Genomic DNA, 12,417 nt, shown 5'->3' with positions numbered 1-12,417 from the left:
ATTTTCTTCCTTTGTCATTTTCCTTTACACTGACATTTCGAATTAGCTTTCAAAAAATAGCTAAAGGAAGCTGCTGGTTGATTATTTACTCTGGTCAGTGTAGTATCCACCTTGGTTGCTCTAGTAGGTAGAATGGCCTTGGTAAATATAACTTAGATATATGAAAGCTAGTGTTTATTTCATATGGGATAGATTACCTGACAATTCGTTTTCTATCTTGGGGAACTCACAGTAAGGATATCGTAGAATAGAATGCATGGTTGGCTACTTAACTGAAGTTAAACTTAATTTATGTATTTGCAATATCTACTTCTGTAAAGGAATATTTCTCTTTAGAAGTTTACTGATATCTTAAGCAAAAAGTACTTCCCGTTGCCTCTCCTTATTTTGTATATGATTATTTCACTGAATTAGGTATAATTTTTATTTAGTAAAATGTTATTGTAATAAATTTGTGGGATATAAACATAAACCCAAACACATTTGCTGCTTGTAAATCTTTAAATTATTAAGAATATTATGGGGGCGCCTGGGTGGCTCAGTCGGTTAAGCAGCCGACTTCGGCTCAGGTCATGATCTTGCACTCTGTGAGTTTGAGCCCCACGTCGGGCTCTGTGCTGACAGCTCAGAGCCTGGAGCCTGCTTCAGATGTTGTGTCTCCCTCTCTCTCTGCCCCTCCCCCGTTCATGCTCTGTCTCTCTCTGTCTCAAAAATAAATAAACGTTAAAAAAAACAACAATATTATGTTTTACTACAGTTATAATATGGTTCTGAGAAGTTTCAATTCATTCTTAACCTGAATCTTACTAATAAGGATTTATGGAGCCACATGGCTCTTCAGAGTCCATAGGATCTGAGGGTTTAACTGTTTTGTAGCCCTGTGATTTTCAGACAGTTAATAAAGTCCTTTGTGCATTTTTCTTCATACATAAAATGAAGAAATAATAGATACTTACCATCATAGGGATGTTAGAAGCATTAAATGAGGTGATATTTGTAAAATGCTTAAATGAGAGCCTGAAACATAATAAGTGTTCAGTAGATGTTAGCTGCCATATAATTAGTATTAATTTTTGGTCTTATGTAGAGATTAAAACATTCTGTACATACACCTGATGGACTGATAAAGCAAGTAAGTTTTTTTTTTCATAATGATACTTTGTGGTTTTTTAATATAGTTGACACACAATATTATATTAGTTTCAGGTGTACAACAAAGTGATTTGATAAGTTTATACCCTATGCTATGCTCACCATAAGTATAGCTACCATTTGTCACCATACAATGCTATTACAATATCACTGACTATATTTCTTATGCTGTGCCTTTTATTCCTGTGACTTACTCATGCCATGAGTGGAAGCCTATATCTCCCACCCACCTTCACACACTTTGCCCATTCTCCCACCACCTTCCTTCTATTAACTGTCAATTTATTTTCTGTATTTGTAGGTCAGATTCTGGGTTTTTGCTTATTTACTCATTTGTTGTTGTTAGATTCCACATATGAATATAATTATATGGCATTTGTCTTCCTCTGACTTATTTCACTTACCATAATACTCTAGGTCTGTCCATGTTGTTGCAGTGGGAAGAGCTCATCCTTTTTATGGCCAAGTAATATTCCTGTGTGTGTGTGTGTGTGTGTGTGTGTGTGTGTGTGTGTACACACACGTATATAGCCACATTGCCACATACTCCTAACCTGTCTATTGATGGACACTTACGTTCCTTCCATGTCTTGGCTATTGTAAATAATGCTGCCATAAACATAGGGTGCATGTATCTTTTCAAATTAGTGTCTTTGTTTTCTTTGGGTAAATACCCATTAGTGGAATTTTTGATTCATGTGGTATTCCTATTTTTAATTTTTTGAGGAACCTTCATACTGTTTTAGACAGTGGCTGTAACAATTTACACTCCCATCAACAGTGTATGAGGGTTTCTTTTTCTCCATATCCTTGCCAGTGCTTGCTATTTCTTGTCTTTTTAATTTGAGCCATTCTAATGCGTATGAGGCGATAGCTTGTTGTGGTTTTGATTTGCATTTCCCCGATTATTAGTCACGTTGAGCACTTTTTCAGTGTGTTGGAAAAATGTCTGTTCAGGTCCTGAATTTTCTTAATTGGATTGTTTGTGTTCTTTTGGTGTTGAGTTGTAGAAGTTCTTTATATATTTTGGATACTAACCCTTTATTGGATAAATCATTTGCAAATATCTTTTCCCATTCAGTAGGTCTCCTTTTATATTGCTGATGGTTTCCTTTGCTGTACAAAAGCTTTTTATTTGGTAGTCCCAGTAGTTTACTTTTGCTTTTGTTTCCCTTGCCTTAGGAGACACATCTAGAAAAATATTGCTATGGCTGATGTCAGAGAAGTTACTGCCTGTGCTTTCTTCTAGGATTTTTATGATTTCAGGTCTCACATTTAGGTCTTAAATCCATTTTGAGTTTATTTTTTTGTATGGTGTTAAGAAATGGTCTAGTTTCTTTTGTATGTTTGCATGTCCAGTTTTTCCCAGATCTGTTTATTGAAGAAACTGTCTTTTTCCCATTTTATATGTTTGCTTCCTTTGTCATAGATTAATTGACCATATAATCAGGAATTTATTTCTGGTGTCCCTATTCTGTTCCATTGATCTATGTGTCTGTTTTTGTGTCAGTACTATACTGTTTTGATTACTGCAGCTTTGTATAGTATATCTTGAAACCTGGGATTATGATACCTCCAGCCTTTTTTTTTTCCCCCCTCAAGATTACTTTGGCTATTTGGGGTCTTTTGAGGTTCCATACAAATTTTAGTATTATTTGTTCCAGTTCTGTGAAGAATGCTTGGTATTTTGGTATTTTGTTAGGAATTGCATTGAAGCTGTAGATTGATTGGGGTAATATGGACATTTTAACAATATGAATTATTATGATCCATGAGCATGGAATATCTTTACATTTGTTTGTGTTATCTTCAATTATTTTCATCAGTGGTTATAATTTTCAGAGTACAGGTCTTTCACTTCTTTCGTTAAATTTATTTCTAGGTATTTTATTCTTTCTGGTGCAACTGTAAATGGTCTTGTTTTCTTAATTTCTTTTTCTGCTACTTCATTATTAGTGGGTAGAAACACTATTGATTTCTAGGCATTAATTTAATATCCTGTAACTTTACTGAATTCATTTATTACTTCTGGTAGTATTTGGGTGGGGTCTTTAGGATCTCCTGTATATAGTATCATGTCTTGATCCCCGTTTAACCTCTTAACCAATATGGATGCCTCTTCTTTCTTTTTCTTGTCTGATTGCTGTGGCTTGGACTTCCAGTACCATGTTGAATAAAAGTGGGGAGCATGGACATCCTTGTCTTGTTTGTAATCTTAGAGGAAAAACTCACAGTTTTTCACATTGAGTGTGATGTTAGCTGTAGGGTGTGTGTGTGTGTGTGTGTGTACACATACATACTCTAACCCTACTTTGTTGAGACTTTATCATTAATGGATGTTGGGTTTTGTCAAATGCTTTGCAACTATTGAGATGATCATATGATTCTTGTCCTTCATTTTATTGATGGTGGTGTATATCTTGTTGGTTGATTAGTTAGTATTGAACCATCCTTGCATTTCTGTAATAAATCCCCCTTGATCCTGGTGAATCTTTATAATGTATTGTTGTTGTATGTGGTTTGCTAATGTTTTATTGGGGATTTTTGCATCTGTGTTCAGGAATGTTGGCCTGTAGTTTTTGGTTTTTTTGTGTGATGTCTTTGTCTGATTTTTGTGTCAGGGTAATGCTGGCTTTGTAGAATATATTTGGACATTTTTCTTCTATTTTTTGAAATAGTTTGAGAATAGGTATTAAATGTTTTCTGAATGTGAGTCTGTCTAGTCCAGAACTTTAATTTTTTGGTAGTTTTTTACTAGTGATTCAATTTCTTATAATCAGTTTCTTTAGATTTTCTATTCCTGTTTAGTTTTAGAAGATTGTGTATTTCTAGAAATTTATCCATTTCATCTATCCATTTCTTCTAGATTGTCTTATTCGTTGGCATATAATTTTTCATAGTATTCTCTTATAATCCTTTGTGTTTCTCTAGTTTTAGCTGTTACTCCTCTCCTGTTTCTGATTGTATGTATTTGGGTCTTTTCTCTTTTTTTTATGAGTGTGGCTAAGGATGTATCTTAATTTTGTTTATTTTTTCAAAGAACCAGTTCTTGGTTTCACTGACTTTTTTTTCTACTGTGGTTTTTAGTCTCTATGTCATTTATTTCTGCTCTGCTCTTTATTGTTTCCTTTTTTTCTACTCACCTTGGGCTTTGCTTGTTCTTCTTCTAGTTCCTTTAGGTGAAGGTTAGGTTATTTATTTGAGCTTTCTTCTTTCTTGAGGTAGCTCCTTATCACTATGTATTTTCCTCTTAGAACTACTTTCACTGTGTTCCAAACATTTTGGATCATTGTGTTTTCATTTTCATTTGTCTCCATGTATTTTTTTTTTTAATTTCTTCTTTGATTTCCTTTGGCCCATTAGTTGTTAGGATCATATTGTTTAGCCTCCATATGTTTGTGTTGTTTCCATTTTTTCCTTGTGATTTACTTCTAGTTTCATACCATTGTGATTGGAAAAGATACATGGTCTCAGTCTTCTTAAATTTATTGAGGTTTGTTTTGTGGCCTAATATGTGCTCTATTCTGGAGAGGTTCCAAGTGCACTTAAAAAGAATGTGTATTCTGTTGTTTTAGATGGAATGTTCTGTATGTATCTCTTATGTCTATCTGGTCCCATGTGTCGTTCAAAGGCACTGTTTCCTTTGTTGATTTTCTGCCTGGATGATCTACCCATTGATGTAACTGGTGTGTTAAAGTCCTTCAATATTATTGAATTACCATCAATTTTTCCCTTTGTGTCCATTAATATTTGCTTTAGGTGCTCCAGTGTTAGGTGTATAGATGTTTATAATTGGTATATCCTCATATTGGATTGACCCCTTTATCATTATATAATGCCCTTCTCTGTCTCTTGTTACATTCTTTGTTTTAAAGTCTACTTTGTTTGATATAAGTATTGCTATGCTGGCTTTTTTTTCCCCCACTTATGTTTGCATGGTAGATGTTTTCCCATCTCTTCCCTTTCAGTCTGTATGTGTCTTTACTTTTTTTTTTTTATGTTTATTTATTTTGAGAGAGAATGAGTGGGGGAGAAGCAGACAGAGAGGGAGAGAGAGTCCCAAGCAGGCTCTGCACTGTCAGCACAGACTCTGACATGGATCTTGATCCTACAAACCAGAAGATCATGACCTGAGCCTAAATCAAGAGTCGGATGCTTAAATGACTGAGCTACCCAGGCACCTCCCCCATATGTATCTTTAGATCTGAGGTGAATTGCTTGTAAGCAGCACACAGATGGGCCTCTTTTCTTTATACATTCTGTCATCCTATGTCTTTTGATTGGAACATTTAGGCCATTTACATTTAAAGTAATTGTTGATAGATATTGCCATTTTATTACTTGTTTTCTGGCTGTTTTTGTATCTCTTCTCTATTCCTTCTTGCTCTCCTTCTTTGTGATTGCTAAGTTTCAATAGTCTTATGTTTGACTTTCTTTCTCTTTGTTTACTGTGTCGATTACAGATCTTAGGTTTGTGGTTATCATGAGACTCATATATAACATCCTAAGTAGCAGTCTACATTAATTTAATGGTCATTTAAGTTCAAACACATTCTTTAAAAAAAAAACAACAGAAAAAGAAACAAACACCTTTTCTTTTCCTTTTTTTACTCCCCCCCCCATGTATTATATGTATGTGATCATATTTTACATCTTTTTATTCATAATTTTCTTATGTTTACTTATGGCAATTTCTTTTCTACTTAAGGAGGCCCCTTTAATACTTCTTGTAAGACTCTTTTATCTTCTGTTTGGGAAACTCTTTATTTTTTCTTTAAATTTAAATGATATACTTGCCAGATAGAGTATTCTTGATAGTATGATTTTTTCCTTTCAGCACGTTGAATATGTCATGCCACTCCCTTCTGGCCTGCAAAGTTCCTGCTGAAAAATCAGCTGATAGCCTTATAGGTTTTCCCTTGGAGGTTTCTCTCTATGCAGATAACTTTTATTCAGCTGAAATTCAAGATCTGTTTTTTCATGTTCACATATTTGCAAGAGACTAATTCTCTTAATGCAGGGGATGTTTATTGAATTTATGTCATGGAATATAGTAGGCATTTTGGAGAATACAAGATCATTTCACTCAAGAAACTTTTATTTAAAATGCTTATTATAAGGGGCACCTGGATGGCTCAGTAGGTTATGTGTCGGACTCCTGATCTCAGCTCAGGTATTGAGCTCAGGGCCTTCATTTAGTTCAAGCCCCACATTGGGCTCCAAACTGGATGTGAAACCTACCTAAAAAAAATAAAAATAAAAATAAATAAAATAAATAAAATGCTTAATATGAGTAGGAGAGGTGACCTATGAGTAAGTGCTAAACTATATCTAGAAGTGGTTCAAAAAATTGGCTTATGTGAGCTCAGTGAATCTTACATTTTGTAACAAATTGCACAAGCACATGTGTTTTGTTCTTGAACAGGTTTCTGCATGTTTGTGCTGAGCTTGGTGAAGAAACATTATCGTCTGCAGTTTTATATGGTCTGTATTAACTATTATTCTGTAGTCACTGTATATAATAAAAACACTCACCTTTAATTTTTTTTTCTGTAGTGAGTAGATCTAATCTGCTAGTTGGTGTTTTGCCTAATGTGGGGGCATTTCAGTTTTGGTTGACTATTAAATACAAAAGGTTTAAGTTGTAAAGTTTTTGAAGGTTTAAAAATTTTAACTGTTTTCAAAGTTTCCCAAACTCTTCCTTTGAGTACTTTCAAAGGCTATAAAATGAAAATCAAATATTTGAAGCATGTTCATAGTCTCCTGAACAGTTAGTAAGGAAAACACATACCATGTTTTTCTAGAGAAAGTATCTATGTTTATTTGTTGCTAGCCTGAGCATAAAGAGAACAGAACATATATTTTCTTGGTAGTTGTGGTTAGTCACACAGTTGATTGCATAATTCTTTTTGCCCTAAGGTTTTTTTTTTTTTGCACTGTATCATTGAAGTATGTACAGTGTTTAATGAAATTTATCACTGTGCATTATGAACTTATTTTCTTAAAAGCTGGCTAATTATAAGATTGTAAAATGCAAAATATAGTATTTAAGTCTGTGAATTTATGTGTTAGGCTTATTTTGGATTTGTATATATTTCCTAGTCTTTATGCTTTGCTTTTCTCCATTAAGACATTCTATTGAGCATCTTCACTGGGAAACTAGAATTTCTTACATTTCTAATTTCTGGGGATCTTGAGAGGAGATTAAAATTCTCCATAAGAATCTAGAAATCATCAAGACAAGTTAGAAATAATAGAATGTGCTATGAAAATATAAATGGTGCCTACTGAAAAAAATTAAATATACATTTTGAAGAAACCAGGATAAAAAGAATTGGATCTTTTATACAGATAAAAAACAAAACAAAACAACTAATATATTATTTGCCAAAATGGGAAATAAGTTATGAATAAATCAAAATATTAAGAATGATGAACATTTTATAAATTCTAATCAAAATTGTAAGACAAACATATAGAAACATTGGTTTTTTTCATTCATATTGTCCTCATACTGATGATGCTAAAAATTACTAAAGTGACATCTCTCAGGCTAGACGGACTTGATGAGACACACAAGTCTTTGAAAATCTGAAATCAAATACTGTCATTGAATAGTGCTGTGAAGACCAGTTTTCGAGAATGAAGAGCTGGCACTTAAGGGTAATTGGTCCCTGCTGGTTTGAGTTATTTGAAGTCAGAAATAACTCCTAATGGGAAAAAGCTACCATAGTGAATTCTGAAAGAAAAATCATTTTCAGCATTTTTAATAACTGCAGAATGCCAAGGAAAATGTTTCTCTCTAAATTCTGAAACAACCACCATAACTTTCTCATTATCATTTTTAACTAATGACTCAAGATTATTGTATATTTTGTGTATGTTTTTAAATTTAGTAGTGTATCAATACTGTTAGCTTTCTATTTGTGTATGAATTAAGATTACTTTGTTAAATGTCTTCATGGTTTTAAGGTTCCAGTAGGCACCAAAATGAATATAATTTACTAACAGCATTTATTCTGTATGACCCTACCTTTTAAAATTTGACTGAAAGTCATGCTAGAAACTTGTGTTTCAAAATTGCTGTTGCTCCAGGGCTGCACTGATGAGTTGTGTTCACTAATTGTTTTGTTCTTGGGCTATTAACAGTTCGCATGGACTCATGTCACTTTACTGATAACAGTTACCCAGTCACATCTTGTCATCCAAAATCTGTTTGAAGGCATGATATGGTAAGGGGACAGTGTTATGCTGCTTTGTATTTATATCCTAGCCTTTTTAAAGCTCTTTCACATTGGACAGTGTCTTTCAGATTTCTACTAAAATGTACTTTCTGTTGTTGCTCTATTTCATTAAAATGTCTTCCTGAGTTTTGCTTACCATTTGACATCTGAAGACAAATGCTTTGTTAACAACTTGAAAACCCTTCTTATTCAGGTTCCAAATAAAATGCAGGAAGTCTTCCTAAAAGCTCCCACAAATTAACATTTTCGGGTGTTACTGCACCTTAGTGTGCCTTTTTACAAAGCACACATAGACTTTAAAAAGAGTATATTATTTTTGTGGAATGCAAAAAGTACATGAACGTTTGCTTGTCAGCAAACAGAATGCTGGCAATGTATTTTTTCTGGGTGAAAGTTGGGTAGGTTTTACTCTGCCTTTACACAGGAGTAGGTGTCCAGATTTCAGATGGAGTTACTTGCTACATAGCAGTGCCTTGCAGATTCAGAAAGCATTTTTGTTTAAAATTATGAAAGTTATTAGTTAAAAATCAGAGTGGAGAAAAACTTACGCTTTAAGAAATCTGACCATATTTTCCCTGCATTCTTTTAAGTCCATTAATTAAAATCTTTTACAGTTGATAGGTTTTGTCAAGATAAAACCCTTCACAGCTCTGTGTTTTAATTTGTTTATACTGAGGTGTGTGTATAAAGATTGTCTTCCATATGCAGACTTTTAATTGATGGGGGAGCAGTTACTGAAATTAGTAGGTTCTGTACAATTAGTAGGGTTTCATGTAACTATAGGCTAAGATAGAATTGAAATTGATAATTATTCCTGAAAAAGAATTTTTATTAAGAGCTTGGTATAAATTTATGAAGATTATACTGTGTCTAAACAGATGACTTATTTCCATTTTGAAAGACCGCTTTTTAAATTCTTTGTTCTGTTTATAACTTGTTCCTCATAAAAGTAAAATTTGAAAGTCTATAGCTATAGAAATGGATTGCTTAATATTAAAATTAAATTGATTATTTAATATTTTCCTTAGCAATATTCTCCTGGTATGTTAGTTTATTTATAGATTTTGCTCTGCTGAATTGCTTAATGGGAAAATTTACTTGATACTTATTGTTTCTACTAATGTTTTGGCAAGTGTTATGTTCTGGATGAGGCTGCAATATAATCCAAAGGGCTATTGCATTGGTTCAATATGAGTCATAAACCTATATAAATGTTTGCCACTTAATCATATGGACTTTTTTCTGATTTTTTTTAAGGTTCCTTGTTCCAATATCAAGTGTTATTTGCAATGACATAACTGCTTACCTTTTTGGATTTTTTTTTGGGAGGACTCCATTAATTAAGGTAATGGAACAACATCACAAGCAAGCCATTACCATAACCTTAAAGATTAGCCACTGGAGAAGATCTCCAACGATTTGGTGCTGTTGCACATTTTTATTTCTGAGGTGCTTTGATTTTCCTTAGCTGTGTTTAACAGCCATAGTGTAGAGGCAGTGAGCCATGTTTTCCAGTGATTCCATGTGGATTCTTAGATAACCTGTTAGCTCCTCAGTAAGGACCTGACTTCATCATTTGTCCTCTGTCTTGTGAAGAAGGCTCATTTCATCTTTCTTCTGGTTTCTTTCCGTTAGCTATAGTGCAATTCTTCTTCATTCCCCAGCAACCCTACAAACAAGCCTTTCCTAGACTCTGCTCTCCCCTGTCACTGTCTTCTCTATCACCTCCTTTACCAAATTTTTTTTAAAAGTGTACACTTCATCACCTTCCCATAGTCCTGTCCACTTGTAAGACTTTTACATCCAAGCTTATTTTGAAAAAATTTGAGGCCCTACAATAAAATACTGATAATGCATGTAATAAGGAAAGGTTAAGATAAGGGAAAGGAAAATACATGTGAAAAGACCATGTTGTTTTGCCTTAGATTTGGTTCTGCTTACATTCAGTGGAGGCAAAGAAAGAAATGAATTAATGAATTATACAGTGCTCATTTTGGGGAAGAAAGAAACAAACTGATTCCTCATGGAAAAATAGACCTTTTACTAGAACTGATTACCTTTAAACAAACTTTTCATGTTGGGGCTTTAGATAGGGTTCTCCCCATTCATGTATTGTCCAAAGTCTTTAATAATATCCCCACGAATATTTTGGTTGGCTATTTTGATGTTACTGTATGAAGGCAGTTTGGAGGGACTGGGACAATTGTGCAGATACAAAACCTGTTTGTTAAGAATGATACAAGAGTAGCTTAAGTGTTCCCAGAGGAACACATGGATGTGCCTGTCCTTTAAAAGTCTTCCATAAGTTCTTCCCCATGTAAGAGTCCAGCAGCATACAGCATCAGGCTGAGCTGTAGGGAGGGATACAGCAAGCAAGGTATATATATATATTTTTAAAAGTTTCTAAAGCTGCTGTAGCATCAGGGCAAGTGATTAGATATTCACTTCTGTACCAGATAAGTTTTTGGCTTAGAAAGCCTTCAGAGAGGCTGTTATGGTTGTAGAGGAGTCTTACTGTTTGATTTTGGACACAGATTTCTAGTGAATTTACCAGGCTGGATTAGTTGTATAATATACCCATATGTGATTAAGCAAGTTAACCCCTAAATCAGTTTTATATAGGTCAATTTAATTTGAGAAGTCATCTTTAAAATAATCAACAGGCACTTTTGAATTTGAGTCAACTACTTCATGACAGTAATACTGAATCATCCTAGGAAATTGTCTCTGTGGCAGAATTGTTATCAGATTTGTCAAGAAACCATTTCTGTCAACACTTTGGCTTTGGGTTTTATGAACATCATTAGGACAAAAGGTCTATAAAGAGATCATGTAGATTAGCCTGTCACCTGTTTCTGTCTGCAGAAACTTCTGTTTGATATTTATTTGGCTTCTGTCCCCACCCATCCACTGAAAGAGTCATCACAGAGGCCATCAGTGATCTCCCCATACATCAGTCCTTATCATATAGGGCACCTCAGGCAGTTAGAGCTGTGCACTCCCAAATCTTTAACTCCTGCCCCTGCATCACTGATTTCCAAACTTTCCTCCAGATTTCTCTGCCTGAATGCCCCATTGACTGAGAAACAATAGCCGGAATCTGAAACAGTATCTATTATTAGAAGCACAACATGTTCCTTTCTTCATGGAGACAGACATAGATTGTGACCCAAGGGAGAAGGATATGTGAATACTTGTGGAGCAAATACTGTATCTGGAGTGTTTTGCCATTTCAGGAAGAGGTCTGTTGAATGCATGGCATTTTTGAGAATATATGAAAATCTCATGTGCTGCAATGTCTGTGTTTTGTTATACTCATTCTTCTATTTTTTGTCAGTAGTAGGTCAATACAGACCATATGTACTTGGAATGACTATATCTCACCCTTATTGCAAGAACCACCCTATTGTGGGGGTTTATATAAGCATAAAAGTCATGGGACGATGATTTCAATATAGAGTTCATAGTTCTTTGGGAGAGAAAAAAATAAATTGAGGTTATTTATACAGAAACATATATTCACAGTTTGAGGGTCTAAAATGTGTTAGATATTACTAGAGAAATTTGTACAAATAAATCGGGATCATGGAATGAAAGAAAAAGGTTTCCAAAGCCATTCCATCAAGAAAAAAGTACGGAGAGATGTATAAGGTATTGTGGGAATTCACTGAAAACAATTTGCCATATGTATTTGTGTGTTTTGTGAGTGTAGTAACTTTTTAATTTTATTTGGCCTTTTTTAGTTGTCTCCTAAAAAGACTTGGGAAGGATTCATTGGCGGTTTCTTTTCCACAGTCGTGTTTGGATTCATTGTGAGTTTTACTGAGATGTTTATTTTATTTATATTTTGAAAATGGTGGCAAATTTATCAATCTATTTTGAACCTAAAAAAATTGAACCACAAAATGCTAATAATGTATTTATTGAAACCCATTAAACAGAGCCAATTCTGTACTCCAGTAGTTCTCATCATGGCCTCATATCAGAATTACCTGGGGAGAGGGGTGCCTGAGTGACTCCA

At 34.2% G+C, this 12,417-nt stretch overlaps 1 protein-coding gene across 1 annotated transcript in view; it reads left to right on the top strand.

Annotated features, from left to right (window-relative positions):
* The window catches only part of CDS1 (CDP-diacylglycerol synthase 1), a 71,016-nt gene that overhangs the window by 44,901 nt on the left and 13,698 nt on the right, over positions 1-12,417 (top strand). The window contains exons 6-9 of the mRNA XM_058722009.1: positions 6,578-6,636; positions 8,302-8,384; positions 9,654-9,741; positions 12,140-12,208. Of these exons, the coding sequence (XP_058577992.1) occupies positions 6,578-6,636; positions 8,302-8,384; positions 9,654-9,741; positions 12,140-12,208 (299 nt within the window). The remainder of the gene's footprint in view (positions 1-6,577; positions 6,637-8,301; positions 8,385-9,653; positions 9,742-12,139; positions 12,209-12,417) is intronic.

This window comes from Neofelis nebulosa, chromosome 3 (genome assembly GCF_028018385.1).
Source record: "Neofelis nebulosa isolate mNeoNeb1 chromosome 3, mNeoNeb1.pri, whole genome shotgun sequence".
In the NCBI taxonomy this organism is placed as follows: Eukaryota; Metazoa; Chordata; class Mammalia; order Carnivora; family Felidae; genus Neofelis; species Neofelis nebulosa.
Note: the sequence above shows the minus strand (reverse complement) of the source record. Positions and strands in the feature narration are given on the sequence as shown.